The sequence below is a fragment of the Bemisia tabaci genome, chromosome 2 (genome assembly GCF_918797505.1).
Source record: "Bemisia tabaci chromosome 2, PGI_BMITA_v3".
NCBI classification, from domain to species: domain Eukaryota; kingdom Metazoa; phylum Arthropoda; class Insecta; order Hemiptera; family Aleyrodidae; genus Bemisia; species Bemisia tabaci.
Window position 1 is genome coordinate 980,876 of NC_092794.1, and position 18,877 is coordinate 999,752.

The 18,877-nt window shown below is 38.0% G+C and overlaps 1 protein-coding gene across 1 annotated transcript in view; it reads left to right on the forward strand.

Moving 5' to 3' along the window:
- The first annotated feature begins 233 nt into the window (after window positions 1-233).
- E(z) (histone-lysine N-methyltransferase E(z)) overlaps window positions 234-18,877 on the forward strand; it is a 76,298-nt gene continuing 57,654 nt past the window's right edge. Inside the window, exons 1-5 of the mRNA XM_019049863.2 lie at window positions 234-530; window positions 8,417-8,559; window positions 11,678-11,889; window positions 13,470-13,664; window positions 16,124-16,269. Coding sequence (XP_018905408.1) covers window positions 8,418-8,559; window positions 11,678-11,889; window positions 13,470-13,664; window positions 16,124-16,269 — 695 coding nt within the window. The 5' untranslated portion in view covers window positions 234-530; window position 8,417. The remainder of the gene's footprint in view (window positions 531-8,416; window positions 8,560-11,677; window positions 11,890-13,469; window positions 13,665-16,123; window positions 16,270-18,877) is intronic.

Genomic DNA, 18,877 nt, shown 5'->3' on the forward strand with positions numbered 1-18,877 from the left:
ATTAATTTTGATACTCAAACTCTTTTACTCTGTGGCAGTGACTTTTACACTTACATAACATTAGACTCTTCTTTGGCACCACTGATTACATTTGGCAACCCTGCAATTAGCTGGGCCCTACTATTACCACTAATCTGTGAGCGATCTGGACTAATCTGTGGTTCAGAAGTTCAGAAAAGTATAGGGCATAGGGCAACGAGACCTAACCAAATCTGGACACAGCAGCACACAGCCACACAGCAGGCGAGAGTCACAACCAGAGACAAGTCACAACGGCCGCTTACGCGAGTGTCCCTTCTATTGGCGTTAGCTTTATTATTCTATGCGAGTGTCCCTTCCATTCTGCCATCCTTGCTTGTTTTTTACTCATTTCGCCTTGGTAATTTGAAAATTTGATAATTCGAATATTGTGCAAGTGTGGTATTACTATATTTGATTGAAAATTGAAATCAAATGTGAATTCTCAATTCCCGTCTAACTCAAACTTGAGCATAGCGTGCCGCGCAGCGCTTAGCCTACTCGAGATAAACGTAAGTTCCCAAGTCCACTTTAGCCACCTTAACTAAGTCATAGAGCCCGTTTCAGTAAACTTGTCCTTCTGAGCGGAGTTGGAATAAGCCCATAACGCCCATATTACGAAGAAGGACAAGTTATTTTAAGCGGGCCCTTGTCATGTCAGAATTTCACCTATCTTAAGCTGATTTATCAAGCTCAAGTGACATGGTCGAACTGACATGCATTATATCGCATTGATTCGGTCAAAAATCTTGCCAGATTTCGAATTTTTAAGAAAAGAAAGGACCATAGCTCCTGTGCATGAGCCTTAAGAATCATTCTAAATCCAGCAATTGGCAAAATTCAGAGAAATGAAAGCAGAATAATGTTCGGAAAATAACCTCGCATTTAATTTAGCTATCAAATGTGAGGTGTTTTCCTAATACGTATCTGCTTTCGTTTCTCTGAATTTTGGGTTCAGGATGATTCTCTAGGCTTAAGTGCAGGGGCTTTAGTGCGTATTTTTGCTAAATATTCAAAATGTGCTGAGATTTTTTACCCAATCGATGCGGGCGTTTAAGTTAAGCAGAGATTCCTGCTTGGCTGCAAGGCTAGGGTTGACAAAAAATCCTGCCGCAGATCATCAGTAAGCAACAGCATTTCACCGATGCGTCTCTACTCTCAGCTCTAGTGGAGAAAGAAAAAACTTTATATGCCTTACCTATGTACCGGCATATTCCCCCAGTTTCTGCCGTTGCCCGCAATGCTGCGGCAAAGCGTTCGTCATGTGAACGTTAGATCTATGGTTCGCGTCCACCTAGGGGCACCTTTCTAATGTCCTTAACATATTTATGAATGCAGCGTAGGGTATTTGGAGGAAGAGTGAGGGTTGCATTTTGATGCATGTAGGTAATTGAAAAGGGCTTCTCTTGCTTCAGGGAAACTTCTGGATCTAAGGTCTAGGACTACTTATTGACTGCCAATGAACTTGTTATTTCTGAGAAAAAAAAGCAGACTCCAGACTGAAATTAATGTAACATAGTGCACAGTTAACATCCTTTAGTGTAAATTAGGAAAGACACTTTTTCCCATTTTAAGACCCCCTTACACCTTGTGCAGCACCGTAAGGCATCCCTTACCCTCCTCCCTCCCCCCCTCTAAAAATTACGCAAGGCTCAATTGACCCCTTTTTTTTTCAGTTATTGCAGATCGAAGCATTACGTTTTCCGATAGAAAACAATGATATTTTTAAGCAAAAATTTTTATTAGTGAAACTAAATTTCTGGAGTAACTTCACAGGAAAGATGAATGATATAATTAGTTTAATAATCAAAAATACGGAGCAAAATTGAAGATTTTTTTGACCTTTAGAATAAATAGTTAAAAGTATAAAGTTGACATACTTAAGGATGAAGTCACTACTCATCATCCCACGGAGTAGAGAAGTGTTGATCGGTCGGCAATCGGTGGTTTCCTGATTTCCTCTGTTTCATCTTGAATTTTATTATCAACCTGACGATAAATGGATTTTTGCATTTTCTTGAAATATAGGCCACAAAGCTGACGTAAGGCTCAGCCAAGCCCTCTCCTCCCCCCTCGTAAGGCACCATAAGGCTGTTAAAGACCCCCCCTCCCCTCAAGAGCCTTACATAATTTATGGACGGCCCCTTATTTGTATTTTTTGTATTCCTTATGGTCTTAATTACTTAAAAAAAATTCCTAATCATATATATAATAGAATAGAAATCGTTCAGATTTTCCTTTTTTAAAGAAAAGGGCGTTTAAGTTGGTTTGAGTTTAAAAGATTCCTGTTTGGCCCGAAAGACGAGGGTTGACAGAAAATCCTTCGGCGCGTGGAAAGTGCAGTGAGTCTGCAGAAAGGAAACATCGATGCTCCCGATTGCGCACCAGACAGTTTGCGATGGAAATTCGGCAGGATTTTTTGTCAACCCCACCTTCGGAGCTCAGGAAGGAATCTCTACTGAACGTTCGACTCATCGATGCGATACATCACATGCCAGTTTGACCACGCCTCTTGAGCTTGGCGAATCACCTTAAGCATCCCTATCTGTGCTGTGCAATGTATTAATTTTCGATTCTTGTCATGCTGACATAAATTTCTACAATGAGGTTGCAGATGTATTTTGACTTTTGTCGAAAGGCTCCATTTTTTACTTCAGATATCATGGTGGCAATTTTAACTGAGATGTCCAACAATACGCAAATTTATGTTCGTCAACTTTTAACGAGATTCGTAAACAGTTGTCCTGCCTGTCAACGAAGTTGGTGTTTTCATCAACCAATCAGAGCCCAGTAGCCTTTTCACTGGACTGTTGATGGGTTTCACTCTCCAACCAAAAATGTCAACAGGTTTGATACCTAATGTGGTCTGGAACACGCTCACAAAACCCCCATTTCATTTTTGATGATGTCTTGGAGTGACGCAATTTGTGCGGAACGGGCAACTAGGGAAATGGAGTACAGTGGAGTCAGTGATACGAAGGGAAAGTTAGAAAAAAGAGAGGAGTTGCGTCGCCCTTAAATGTTGCCAGGAAAGGATCCTTCAGTTAAAGGTGGAGAAACGATGCTAATTAATGATATGACTTGGATCAACGATCATGGATTATCGATATGATTATGAGAAATGATCCAATTATTCATTCAAGTTCAGATTCCAATCACTCTGTCTGAAAACTAATATTGACGTCAGTCTAAGGTGCTTCAAAACTTACTTATGGGAGCTATCCAAATGGAAGGAATGATAACTCTCGCCGTGAAAATCGATACTGAATTGCATTGCTTCCAATTTGAGAAAATTACTCAGATGATTCTGCAGGCAACGCTGCGTCTGCTGTTTTTTATGTTCTTTGTAAGCCGCTTTCATAGCGCTCTAATTGGAAATCAAATTTCCATAAATTTGAATTTGCTCTTTGGTGCCAAAGAAAATCATTTAAAATGTATGATATATTTATACTTTTAATAATCTTTTTGAATAGAGGTGAAAGATTTGTGGAATTCGTTGTGAGGGAAAGTAAAGACATTTAAAGAAATATTTAAAGATGTAACATAAAGCTGAGAGACCGTAGAAGACTATTAAAGACTGCTGAAATGAGGAAATAAAAGAAAAGTGTTGACTCACGAGTCCGAGTTCAGTGGTTTAATTAATAAGAATACAGATCCTTGTGATACTTGTTGATCGAATTTTCAGATTAAGGGAGTTGCCTGTGACTAAGAGTGTCGGCCACCAGTTTGTTATCGGGACTTTAGTAGGACGTCATTTTCCTCGACCGGGGGTGGCTACCGCCACTCTTGATGTACCAAGCGAAGAGAATATTTTACACCCATTGTAGAAGCACAGTGGATTTAATTATCCGATTTTATCAGACATACCATTATGATCTCAAGTTAAAATCAGTGTACAAGATATATAGTTCGTTTTTCTGCTTCTGTTGTCATCTTGTTCCAGGTAACCTATTTTCAACTAATAACAAAAAATAATGAAACGGAACCGAGCCTATCCATCCTTTGCTGTCTCGTCCGTCCCATGTTCTCCTGTCCATCTTGTGTTGTCCTGTATATCCTACATCCTTTGTATGAAATCCTGTATGAAACCGTGACTGAGTATCGCCTACTTTGTGGTATTCTAACCGCCACCACTCTCCGTTGATATGCAAATTAACAAGAAGATGAAAGACAACGAAGGAGAAAATAAGCAAAAGAAGAAAATAATAAACAAAAGCAGAAGAAAAAGGCACTAAAGTATAACTTCCTGTATCTCAGAACCGTTTTGAAAAACGAGCAGAGAGTACTTAAACCTTCACAAACGGAAGGAAGTGTGGATCCACACTGCAAAAAAATTTTTTGGCCAGGAATGATATTTAAGAAGATTAAAAATCATCGCCTGTGAGCGGCTCTTCTTGTACTCCAGAACATAAAAATTTGAAGTCTAATGTGAAAATCAATCATCAACTTCAAACAATCTCTTGGTGAACTTGAGGCAGAGCAACGAAGGCCCGAAGAAGAAATACCTAGTGAAGCATGAAATCTCAGAGGAACAACTAATTTTCCGTGAATTTCTCGAATTAGGCTCTGCCTATCATTGGAGTTATAAAGTATAATTGAACAGCTTTATGCAATGAGGAACTAGGGTCAAATTTTCGATTTTTTTTTATGATGAATTCCGTATCAGGAGGGTATTTACTTACTATTGAGAAAAAGAAAATCCTCAAAAACGATTTTTATCCCGCTTCAGCGACCCCGCAAAAATTTGCTGTCGCAGGATCACGCGAGGTTCATTTTGCAATAGACCGTATTCGATAACGGTTCGATGTATCGTTTGGTTCGAAACAATAGAACGTAACCTCAAATCAAACTGTAAGGATTTTAGTTGGAAAAGCTGAAAATGAGAAATTTCTTGACAATTTCACTTCGCATTGGCATCTGGTACTCAAAAGAATAAAAAATCTGTTACAAAAGACCCGTTCTCTCAGATTTCTGAATTTACTTTTGAGGCTATGTTTATGTTTTGAACCAATCGATATCGATACAATCTCACCCATTTGATGTATGAAATACGATCTATTGGGACCTATACCATGGTTCCCTATTGCGTAATGCGAAACTCGGATTTCCCATTTTGCAATTCGGAACTATAGGAAGGACGGCAAAATGCTATCTCGGCATTCTCGGCTCTTGTTCGATCGATCTTGATGATTTTTGGTATTTGGTGGTATTTTTGGACGGGAAACTCAAATTTCTGGTCAAATTTTGAAAATTCAAAAATCCAAGATGGCGGATGTGCCCTAAAACGCTATCTCGGCTCCTGTTCGATCGATCATGCTGATTTTCGGTAACAGGGGGTATTTTTGGACGGGTAACTCGAATTCCTTGCCGAGTTTCGAAAATTGAATTTTTTTCTAATTTCGACAATGAGCTTGTTCAGTAATTTTTGATTTTTGTATTTTTTGAAGTATTTACTGCGCATAAGCCACAATAATTTTCTCCGATATTTTTCGCATTTCAATCCATGAAAAACAAGTTTGAGGTTGCTTCTTCTGAGCTCCCCTTTGAACGCGTGTCTTCGAGGAATGAAAGATCCCCCAGGGGATACTTACTCAAGTAAGGTCATTTTCGGCCACACCCACCATCTTGGATTTTTGAATTTTCAAAATTTGACCAGAAATTCGAGTTTCCCCGTCCAAAAATACCCTCGGTTATCAAAAATCAGCAAGATCGATCAAACAGGAGCCGAGATAGCATTTTAGGCCACATCCGCCATCTTGGATTTTCGAATTTTCAAAATTTGACCAGAAATTCGAGTTTCCCGTCCAAAAATACCTACCTACTGACACCGAAAATCAGCATGATCGATCGAACAAGAGCCGAGATAGCATTTTAGGCTACATCCTCAATCTTGGATTTTCGAATTTTCAAAAGTTCACGATTCACGGGTTTGTTGACCTATTCAAGGGTTTATCGATCAATTCACGGATTTTTCGAACGAATCACGGGTTTGTCGATCGATTCGCAGGTGTTAGATCGATTCACGGTCGTCAAGCGAATCAGTGCCGATCAAATCACGTCAATCGGTTCTTGTTCCAACTTTTCGATCGATTCATGACACCGGTTTTTCAGTAATTTGTCGATCGATTCACGCTTTCATTTTTCGATCGATTCATGTCAATCGAATCTATAAGCCCTCCCGTCCAAATTGCATGTTAATATTTGCCACTATTCTCGAAATATTAGCAAGTCGGTAGGTATCCATATTTTTGGCACACCCTGTTTTTGGTAGTATATCTTTCAGCAGGGACAATGCACCCCCCCCTCCCCATCCTCGTATGATGGGAGGAAGGGGTGTTTTCTCTATTGGGGTTAACCCTCCCGTGTGTAATAGTGACACCAGGGTCGTCTCCCCTATGCAGTCAGTGCTAAAACAAGCTATAGTTCCTAATTGCAAAATGAGCTTCCCCGGATTCTTCATTTTACAATAAGGACCTATAGCCTTTTTTTGTAATTTTTGGCAATAGTGTGCTGTTTTCGAAGAATCTGTCAACACAGGGTGTTAAAGGAACTCCATAGCTATAAAATGAACCATCAAACCGCAACATTGATCGTTTTGAGGGAAAACGCCAATGGTTTTTGCAAAAGTTGCTCTCCTGAAAACCTACTGTACTGCCTATAGTTCCGAACTGCAAAATGCTATCCAATTAGTGGGCATTGAGTTCTGTAATGGGCGAAATGAAAGACATTTAAGCAGACAATTCGTATCCTATTCAATTCCAAAACCTCATCAAACATTTCAGTTTGATTTAAACGGTTTTCTCCATGTCTCAACATTCCTCTAGCCAGATTCATTATAATTTCCTTGGCTTTTCATAGCATTTTTGTCTCTTCACATAAATAAATACAACTGGGAAAAGTTAAGTAGAAAAGTAGGATGAAGCTCTGAAGAAATTGAAGTTGCTCTTTAAGGAACAGTGGGGGAAAAGTAGGACGGAGAGAAAAAACAAATTTATCTCAGGACTAGATAAATTTTTCATACAGCTTGCGACATTGCCTACTTATTTCTTTTTTACTTCATTGTACTACAGGAAAACCTTTGGTTATGATCTGATACTACGCAAACTTTTATAATAGAGAAGTCTCCCCATACGTCAATGATTGTTACTTTCTTCATGATGAAGTAATACAAGGAAGAAACTTTTGTAGGACAGTCACGAGACAATATTGTAAAGAAGAGATAAAATTTCGTATACTCACTTGCGCTATTTAACGATTTTATGAGACTCGTTTCGGGGTGGAGATGGCCCCATCATCAGCTAGCAGTGAACTTACGCTGTTTTGTTTTCCTTTCCCGATCCATGTGCTGGTGCTCGATTGCCAAGTTTCAATGAATTTCAATTCAATTCAATTCAATTTAACTGACTCATCCACGCGAGTTGAACTCACGGATGAGGGAAGTTGATTGTAATTATTTTTGTACATTTTAAACTGAAGAAAGTGAATAAATTGAATTGAATTGAAAAACCAACTTCAACACGGACTTGGTGGGTACAAATAATATCCTATTTCCAGGAGTGCGGAAAGTGCCCGATCACGCGCTCACCCCGGTGCGTGAATATGTGGAAAAACCCCAAAAATGTCGAAGGAGGGAACATTTTAAGAGGCCAAAAGTCGTAAATCATAGGTAAACGGAAGTTAAACGTCATATTTTTAAGATTGGTGGGAAATTTTGTCGAAAACTGGTGAGAAAAATGTGGAAAGGCGTTTGGTGGGCGAGTGAAAATGTGGAAGCTTGGAAGATTCTGCACCCCTGAATCAATTGAAACATGGCAATCGAGCACCAGCGCATGGATTGGGAATGGAAAACAACCAGGTTTGTTCACTGCCCGCTGATGAAGGGGCCATCTCGACCCCGAAACGCATCCCCTAAAATTGATAAATAGCGCAGTAAGTACGCGAAATTATAATCTATTTTTTACAATACAAGAACTACAATTGTACAAAGTAGCCATTGGGAGGCATGTTTTTTTTAGCTTCACCATAAAGGCATGAACATCTGTTGCATTGTCAATAGCTCGTACTTATGAAGCTGAAAGTGTTTTGAAGCTTTTCAAAAAAGCAACGAGAGTTACTAGAATAGAATAGAATAGAAATCACTTTATTCGTTAAAAATGCGCCAAAAGGCAAACAAACGGGTCAACTTAGATTAAACTTAATACTAACATTCAAAATTAGAAAAATGCATAATAGTTAAATTAGACAATTCTTCAAGTGAATTAGATTGAATAAACGTCTACACCAGTCTACACCAGTCTACACTACTATCAATCAAAATCATGAGAAGCATCTAAAATGAAAAACTATCACCACTACTCATGTCTTTGAGTATCATAGTTTGTATTTGATTTTGTTACAGCATGTCTGGTAGTAAATCCTCTGTTTCTGGAGAATGGCGGAAGCGAGTGAAGTCAGAGTACATGCGCTTACGCCAAGTCAAAAGGTTCAAAAGAGCAGATGAAGTGAAAGTAGCATGGAACAACAATCTCAAAAGCATGGCAGGTACGACACTTCGTCCAATCAGTATTACCTTTTCTCATATTCCCCTTTTCTTCACAGACTTTTGTTCAAATCAAGTTTTAAAATTTCCTTCTTTCTCGGGAAGTAACCTTCATTATCTCTCGCTGATTTGATCTTCTATGATGAGTATATAACTGCACAGTTGTACTATTAACCTTTCTATTTTGTCATTTTCTAATGAATCGAGTTGGTCCTTCGAATACTTTCCCATTTTATTGATGAGGGCCAACTTTGACTTGGCACTGCACAGAGGGTGTCCAAAAGGCCCAATTCAAAGCAAGTTTTAAGTCTTCTAATGTAATTAACTCCAGGCATTTTCCAAAGTGGCATTAGTGTAAAATAAACATCAATGAACATTTGCTTAGTTACATGCTATTCTTGTTCACAGAAAAATAGCCCAATGACACATTGGTGACAAACTTTCGACATGAGTTTTGACTTCTGAAATCAATAACCTCTTTTACACCCTTCAAAACAAAAACTTTACTGTTGCATTCTAGCATATGCCTCTACCATTGGCCAGTGTCCCTCAGGCACTCAAAGCGTTAAAAAAAAAACACCCCTGAGTGACAGACTCTCGGTTGGCATGATTATTTTAATGATCTTGCTCCAAGGTCTTGTGACTTGCTGAAATCTTGAAGACGACCTTGCAGAAGGCCTTGCTGCCATTTTGCAACTTATGTAATCACCCTTGTACAGGAAATGTAAGTCATTAAAAAACTCAGCAAAAAATGATATAAATTGCAATTCTGAGCCATTTTTTTAGGAATCAAGTCTAACATTACGACCGGAAATTGGTTGTGTGAGTTAACATCCAAGTACCGAGAGAATAGGTATATAACAAACAAGTAGGTAAATCCAACACGTGGTGTCGGAAGAGCGCACCTGAAGAATATATCTCTATTATCATATTTAGTTTTAAGCTTGTTTCCAGCAATCTAACGAATCATAATCGCCCTAAAATTTTGAGGTAGTCCTTATTAACACCTCACTGCTCTAATACAGCACCCTAGGCTCTTTTATACTCCAAATTGCCCCCCTTTCTCGTGCGTGGAATAGGTTTTATGGAATGTTTACTTTTACTTTTACAAACCGAATGGTGTAAGAACCTTGCAATTTTAGTTAAAAAATAATAATTTTATTGCATTTAATTGCAAAAGTATTTTCACAAAGAATTTTGGATCTCTCAACAGTTATTGCTAAGGTTAAGCAGGCCAGCAGGTATGAGTATGAATGAAAGTCAAAGGTGACTTTCAACTACTAATCACTTAGAAAAAATCAATTTTTGTCGCTGGAAACATTCATTTTGGCCACCCTACAAACAGACCAAAATTCAAAATATTCCGCTTCGTTTGATTTCCCGCTTTTGAAATTGCCGTCATTTTTCATTGGCGGGAATTTCAAATTGTGCCCCCCTTTCTAAGCTCTTTGGTCTACTCTCATTTCAAAAAACCCGGGTCCTATTTCTAAAATCTGATCAAAGCGGGCTCATTTGCAGACTATCACCTGTCGATAACGGCAAAAATCATGGAAATTGGCCCAGTAGAATGCTCAAACGAACTATGACAAAAAATAAGAAATTACATTTTTTAAATGGGAGAATTTGCAACTTTACCACGTAATATAAAAAAATCTGAATGGTAACGTTGCATGGTGGCAACGATCATGGTGTCAACAAACCAAAAATCTGATCATGGAGTCAACGATTGTTGACGTCGTGATCAGGCAGTAAAACGCAAAAATGGGCCCTGAGCATGGTGTCAACGATCACGGTGTCAACAAACAGAAAAATTTCTTCCTTGTGAGTAAAATTAAAAAATTAAGTGTACAGGAGAGGTCTGGGTCACGTATAGTTGGATTAGGTTAGTTTAGGTCAGGACATGTACGGTTAGAATAAGTAGGTAAGGTTAAAGTTATGTAGGATAAGGGCGGGGAAAGTTAAGCTCTGTGAAAGTGGGATAGGTCTTGTAAGGTGAAGTTGGGTAAGGTTAGGTAAAGTTGGGTAAGGTTAGGTAAAGTTGGGTAAGGTTAGATAAAGTTGGGTAAGGTTAAGTAAAGTTGGGTAAGGTTAGGTAAAGGTGGGTAAGGTTAGGTTAGGTAAGGTTAGGTTAGGTCAGGTTAGGTTAGGTTAGGTTCGAGTAAATAACACAAGAAAAACAAGACTTGAAATTTAAAAGGTGTTATTGAGGCAAGTTTTAAGTTTCGTTGACGTCGTGATCATTTTTCATAAGGGTCAGAATTTTTTATTTTTGGATGATCATGGTGTCAACAAAAACTTAGAAAAACTGTTTGTTGACACCATGATCGTTGACACCATGCTACGTAATCATCTATCTTTAAAATTTGAATAAAGCGGGCTCATTTAGAGACGATGTTCTGTTGATAGCCGAAAAAATCATGAAAATTGGCCCGGTAGAACGCTGGAAGTACGCGTTACCAGATATGCAAATTTAGTAGGTCTCGGAGCTTTTACAGTACTTTCTCTCTGTAACGAGTATCGTTATAGCGAGAATCTCCCTGTAACGAAGAAATCGGTCGGTCCCTCGAACTTCCAATATTAAATATCAACTATCGTTATAACGAGAATCTCTCTGTAGCGAGAATATCGGTCGGTCCCTTGAGTTCTCGTTATAGAGAGAAAGTACTGTAGTATAGATTAGCAATAACCTGGCCAAAATACCGTATTCTTCAACTAAGCACGATAGTGCGGAAGCGTTGCATAATGGCATCTTAATTTTAAAGCCTACCATTGGGTTTTTAAGAATCAAAGAAAAAAACAAGGTTTTGCCTTTCAATATTGTAAAAAATAATCTTTTTGGTTCTTGCGTTTTCTGCTGATTTGATTTTACTTTTCAAACATGGTAAAACTCAGGTAGAGCCCTCCTTTTTGGATTTGAAACTCACCAGTAGTAATACTGAGGCTTTCTAATTTATTTTTGATCAAAATCATTTTTATGCCCTTCACATGCCCCCAAGAAATGCTAGAAACACAATTATGATTGGTATTCCAACATTTTATCGATTTTTCAATGGATCCTGCTAAAATACAGAAAATCAGCTACACTATCCTATTCCCTTTCTTCTTTTTTTGTGCCCTTAGAATTGCTGGAGAAAGAAGAAAGACGCTGGCATGAAACAAAAATAATCTGGTCATACCGGGCCGATTCCAATGTGCCATCGGTGGCCCCTAAGAAAAAGGCAGAGGTCACATTTTTGGATGGCGGAGTATTGGGTTGTCCAATCAAACTGATTAATGCTGTGCCAGCTATTCCCACAATGTACACATGGGCTCCAATCCAACAAAACTTTATGGTAAAGATTTGTATCCTGCTCTGCTACAATTTAAGTGACAGTCAGGGTTGTTAAGACCTGTCGACAGCACCATCGCCGGGTCGCGCCCGAGATTCGGTCTTAAGAATAAGGTCAACCTGCATCAGTAAGAATATGGAGTGTCTTATTTGTTTTTCATGTTCGTTGTTTTTGTCTAAATGTTTGTTTGTGAGATGCAAGAACCTCCTTTTAACTTTCACTCCCTTTTAATATTTGGTTGATCAAACAAGAAGTCCCAGTTCTGCTCATTGAAAATGTTATTTTTAGTTTCTCTCTCTCCAGCCAAATTTGTAATTGAGATTCACATCATTCCGAAAACCACTTGATATAAACTGCAAAACACCTTAAAAAACTTTCAGATGCAAAGGGGTACAGAATCTGATCAAAGTCTTAAACTTAGTGAACCAAATTGTCTTGTTACTTCTAAAAAAAAATGAAAAATTATATGTCACTGCAAATCGAATGTAGGCCCCTTCATTTTTGAGTGATGCAACAGTCATGACTTGTAAATATGTTTAGCCCTTGCAGGAGCCGTCCCTTTTCTTTATCTATTTGCATTTTTTATATAAACTAAAAAAGTAGTAGGTATGGATTGATCTGAGCCTTTTATGTGCTCCAAAACAATATGAAATATGTTGTCGCACAAAGTTCAATATTATTCGGCTCAGGTCGTACGTATGCTTTTAAAACAGTATGAATAAAATTCTCAGTCGGCTGGCCAAAGTCCAGTATTTTTCGTGAGGATAGTCTCCTGCTTAAATGAGAGATGCAACAATGCAACATTTATGTATGAAAAGCCCTTGCAGCAGCCTTTTTATTTGACTCAGCTAAATTTTGAAGAATCACTGACGTGTCTGCCACAATGCTCTTACTGTAATCATTAGTATTTGTCTCCAATGCATGCTGAAAGATTGCTTGTAGATTTTTCAAGTGTATCATTCCTCCTTTGCCTTCATATGCCATTGCACAATGAACTGATTTTCATGAAAATGACTCCAGATTACCTACATATTGCAAACTGTTTTTGAAGAAAATTAATGAAAATAAAAAAAAAAAAAAAATTCATCTACAGAAATAGTGTTTCTATTTCATGCGAGAGTAGGATAGGTAACAAGGTTTTGACATGAATCTACACGTAGCTCTATGAAGCATTAATCTGAGTGACCAATCTTTTTTTACACATTGTGGTGGACCCGTTAGTGATTTTTCAAAATTTAGCCGAGTCAAATAAAAAGGCTGCTGCAAGGGCTTTTCATACACAAATTTTGCATTGTTGCATCACTCATTTAAGCAGGAGACAATTCTCAAGAAAAATACTGAACTTTGGCCAGCCGATTGAGTATTTTATTCATACTGTTTTAAAAGCATACGTACGACCTGAGCCAAAAAGTATTGAACTTTGTGCGATAACATATTTCATACTGTTTTGGAGCAGATAGAGGGCTCAGATCAATCCATACCTGCTATTTCTTAAAGGTTGTTTTTGGAAATTTTTGCTTTTGTTTGCCAAATTGGCACTCACTTACCGCATCAACATTTCCTTCTTGTTTTTTGTGCTTCAGGTGGAAGATGAAACTGTTTTGCACAATATTCCTTATATGGGGGATGAAGTTCTTGATCACGATGGAACATTCATTGAGGAATTAATTAAAAACTATGATGGCAAAGTCCATGGGGATCGTGAAGCTGGATTCATTGATGACCAACTTTTTGTTGAATTGATCAATGCACTTGTGCAACATCAAATCAAAGAGCAGGTTTGTTTAAAATATCCGAAAACAAATGTTGTATATTCCACCTCTGCTCACAGATCTGAATTAAATTGCTCATAACTAATTGGCGGGTGCTAAAAATTTCAGAATTTTCCTGAAAAACAGTGAAGTTCTTTTAACATTATGGATGAAAAAAAAGTGTGCGAGAACTTATAAAATGCTGAATTACATGCTACATCATCTTGTTTTATTTCTTGGCATTGCTAAAGTAACTGCTGTAGCGGGTAATCCAGTATTGTATACGTTCTTGCACTTTCTTTATATCCGAAATGTTAAATCAACGTCACTTTTTTTTTGTGTATGTTAAACTCCTGAATGAGCTGATTCTTGAAGCTGATTACCATGCACAGTGCGCCTGAAGTAATTTATTATGAACTTCAAATGTACATCAAAAATTTAAGTTGGAGGTTAAGGTTATTAAAAATTCCAAAAGGCGGCCATGTTCTGATTATCAAGGATTAAGGTAATTCAAAATGTGCATCTAGTGTATTGTGAGATGTCATTTACTGTGTCATTTTGGTCATTAAGAGCTTGATGCAAAAACGGCGTTTTTCGCTCCCCCCCCCCCCCCTCTGAAATTTCCTCAACCTTTGTCTATTGATTATTCATACTTGAGCGCTTCCTTTCTCAAATTTTCAGACCCCCAAAAAATTTTGGGGGGCGCTAGGGGGGTGGGGGTGGGGGGTGGAAGTCAAAACCTGTGAACCTCGACATCTCTCAAACAAAGAAAGGTATCGAGGTCCGGTTTAGACGACATCTCTCGAACGAAGAAAGGTATCGAGGTCCGGTTTAGACGAAAAATTTTCTAAAATTGCATACTTTAAGGTCCTAAAGATCAAAATCCTGAAATCACATTTTCGAGTTAACATATGTGCTTTTTTCAGTTTTTGAATCTAGAAAATTTCTGTTAAACGAAGGATACACAAAGATCTCAATTTTTTATTTGAATCAAAACTGATTTTTTAAATTGTTTGTCTTTTCCCACATCCAACAAGTGATCCATTAAGCTGAGGAACCAAACGTTCCTGGAGTTATGAGCAATTGAAGTTTCTGTCCAACGCGCTCTGATCGATTTTCGCGTGTCAAAAATGCGGTTTTGGGTGTTATTAAATCAGATTGAATGTTCAAACCGTGCAAAAGAAATTTCTAAGGATTCTTCAGGGTTGCTGAGTTCAAAAATTACAGATACTACCAAAAAATTCACTTTTTTAAAATTGCAGGTCTTGGTTTTCCCTTCATCAAGCACTATTTTATCAGAAAATTATATTTTCTAAAAATGTTTCTTTTTTTTTTTGGATAACGCGATTTTTCGGGATATTGTAAGGTCAGAGGAAAAATTTAAGGCCAATGTCGGCTTCAGCAGCTAATAGTAAGTGGGCCTAGCCCTGTTAGGCTCTTCTTAAGATGATTTTCCTGTATTTTCAGGTGCAAAAAAAAAAAAGAATCAGCTTCACATGGGGGTTGATTAAGCCATTTGATTGGGACATAGTTGGATTGCATTTTGCAAAAAGAAACCGAGAGTATTCCAATGTTGCTAAGATTGTGTATCTTATATTCATTCATTAAAATTACTGAAATCATGCATTAAATTATATTTACGAAGGTAATTTTTGTCTTCAAGTTATAGTATAGTGGGAGTAAAGATAAAATTTGTTTACATAATCTGTGTATATTTGCAAGGCAAACAAAGTTGCACAATCTTAGCGACATTTGAATGCTCTTGGTTCCTTTTTGCAAAATGCTGCCCAGTTGTCACCAGGCTCAGCAGGGAAAATTTTTTAGACCTAGTATACATGATTTCAAATGTATTTTGAGCTGTTGAGTCCGAAAATGACCCTTGTTCGTCTTACGATCCATCAATCTCCCGGGAAATAGAATTTTCCTAAAAGAAGTTAGTTTTTTGATGAATATCTCGAATTCTCGATGTTCCGAAAAGTTTGTGGGAGTAAAGAAAAAACTGAAGTCATTTATGGACTCAGCGTTAAAAATTAAATGAGTCACACTTAGGAAATTCTCAGCATTTTTTAGTGCTAGACTGTGCGATCATTATTGAAATATCACAAAAAATCAAATTTTTGACGCTTGAAGTGACGATGTCGCTTCGTCTCGGAAATTCAGCAGGACTTAATGTTTTTAAAGTGAAGGGAGGATAAATGAACTATACTGGGTCAAATTTTTAGAACTTTTCAAACAATTTCAGGGGCTCCAAACTCCTTCCTAGAATTTTCAAAGTCGAGTCTAAGGCAAGAAGCCAATTCTGCCCGCCTCTCGTTAAACTTGGTTCAAAAAATGATGATTACAGTATAAATAACAGGAGCAATTTTTAATTCATGCCAGAAAGTATAAGAAGAGTTATATGTCTGCCTTACAGCTATTCAAGATCTGTGCCTTTTTTGTTTATTTTTCTAATTAATGAAAGTACAAAATTGTTTCAATTTCATTAGGAGGAGGCAAATAAAGTATGTAGCAAATCCAGTAGTAAATCAGATCAGAAAACGAGCCAAGAGAAACCATTTCCTGCCCCAGTGATTTTTCAAGCTGTCTCCTCAATGTTTCCGGACAAAGGAACTCCAGAAGAGTTGCGTCAGAAGTAAGTCTGGTGAAACCAGTGGTATATGCGTTGGAAGTAATGAGAATAAACAATAAAAAAATTTCTCCCCAGGAAGTAATGATAATCATCAAGTTTAAACTCTTAAGTTTCCATCAAGTTCTGGAGAATGAATAACGTTAAAATAGTTACATGTTGATAACACTGGTCAACATGGGTTCTGTCCTTCGAACCAAACCATTTTTTTCGATTCCTAGGTGCTAAAGAAGCCCAAAAATGGCTAGGGTGTTTCTTATTTTTTAAATTTTCGAATTCGAAGGAGGTCCTGGTCTTAAAAGTTGATGTGTGGATACATTAGAAGCCTCGTACAAGGAAAAAATTTTAAAACAATTTTTACCCGGTGCTCAAACGACTTAAGTGACACAGGTTGAAATTTGAGATTTTTAGACAAAATAACACTGTTTCCCCATGGAAAACGCCGAGTTACGGCCCTGTAAAAGACGAAAATTTCGTCCGTTTGGTCGTATCTGCAACACAAAAGCCGGAAAACACCCGAGAAAGGCGCGCGCAACGAGAGACACTAGGAGCAAAATGGGCGCGCCGTAGCGCAACGCGCGCGCGTCCTCTGCACTGCCTAAGCGACATGCCGCACGCACGCACTAAGCTTATGGGGGCCCGAAAGTTCCTGTCCGTTGCAATGTATCATTACGAATTGACCTGGATACTTTTTAACCTTAAAAAACAGTTGAAATGTATAAATACATCAAAAAGACAAATTTTCTTTGTAAAATATTGGCTGTATGTAGGAAAATCAATTTCAACAAATTAAACAGCTCAAAGTTAATGAACTAAATCAAATAATCCACAGTTTACTTAAAGGCTTAGGGTCTTAAAATGGTTGACAGACTATTTTTATTATTTTTGTATGATTTTATTGACTTTGGCTGTGATTTGTAAGAGATCATGAAAATAATTGTCTTCAAATGTGACCCTAGACATTAGTTAAACTGTACGTTCTGGCGAACAGGTGGATACGGCAATCCTACACTGTGTCTCATGTTGTGAACAAAGACTCTCTTAGTGTTGGATGTAAGTCTCTTATCAAATAATGCCAAGGGAATCAAATTTTTACTACAGAGGTACCATACGTGGCTGGATAAATTATAGAGCACAACACTAGCTGCTGTAGGCTGCAGGTACTCTTGTTAAAGCTGCAAAATTTCTTGAGATCTGCGATGACTTCTGGGTCATTTTTCGGGGCCCCAATATGACATATGTCCTCCTCAATGTGTACCTACGCTGAAGAATGCCCGATAAGTCCAGGCTTCTCCTCAACCAACATTCTAGCCTTTTTTACAATATCATGGATTTGCCATTTTCATTTCTAGACTCTTGCCCAGCCCCATGGCTATTTACTTCCGAATATCTTGAGGTAAAAAAAGTAGTTAAGTCATAAAAGTTGTTAATGATCATGCTGAGCTCAAAATTAAAGTGATGTCCACACACAACAGGAGGATAGGTAACATCGGAAGGTAATGGAGATCTTGCATGTGGTAGGAATTAGTGATTTAAGTACTGATTATTACGCACAATTCTGCGAGAAACAAAATGGTTTTATCAGTTTCCTCCGAGACAAATTCCAAAACTGAAAAAAGCTCTGAAAGTTGATGCCGTAATGGAGGGGATATCCCACGCTATCCTGAGAGTCCACCTCTGTATCAAGTCAAACTCTCCATGCAAAGAGCGAATAATATACATTGACAGGGTAGGCACTTTGCTTGGCGTTTCCAAAACTAAAAACACGTGTTTTCAGTTTTGACCTCAATCCTGCTGATTCATTTCGACGGTGTGAGTCGGCAGTCACACGACTCAGTTTGCGACGTCGCAGACTTCTTGTCATACCTACGTACTTTATTTTTTAAACGGAAAACTACTCAACGGCAATTCTTTAAAACTGCTGTGATTTTTCTTCCATATGAGAAAAAAAATCTGCATGAACTTCAAGGAATGGTGTCAGTTGGTTCTCCTTAAAAAAATAACACATAACGGAGATATTCAGACACCGTAATGGACCACTAAACAAAGTACGAATTTCAGCATTCTGATACATGTTTCTTAACCAAAATTTCACGTAAAACACAATGCGCACAACGAAAATGACCAAAATCAATTCCTTTCGAAGAAAATTAATGATTCTTGATCTGTGAATTTAAAGCACCCGCTCATGAAAACTCAGTGCTCTACGTGATTCATATTGCGCGCTGGACGTTATCATGACAGTCTCTGTGATTTAAAAATGTGGCAACCTCAATCTTGACGCTTTGGCTTAGCTATAGCAAATTGCTTATAGTTTGAACAAAACACGGTGGGAAATGAACATTGCTCGTTGAGAAGCTTGCTGAAACTGTTGCAGTGCTCGATTTTACTCATGTATAGCTTTGACTTTCTTGTCAGCGGGCAGTTCAACTTCCTCGTAACCAGTGTGAAATAAAAACGTAATATTCGTTTGGAGTTTGTTTCATTAGTTTTCGTCGCGCGAATCGTGCTCTACGAGAAATTCTGCTTAAGAAGCATGTATCAGAATACTTAAATTTGGACCTTGTCTAGTGGTCCATTGAGATATATGATTGCGAACTTACGCCGTCAATTT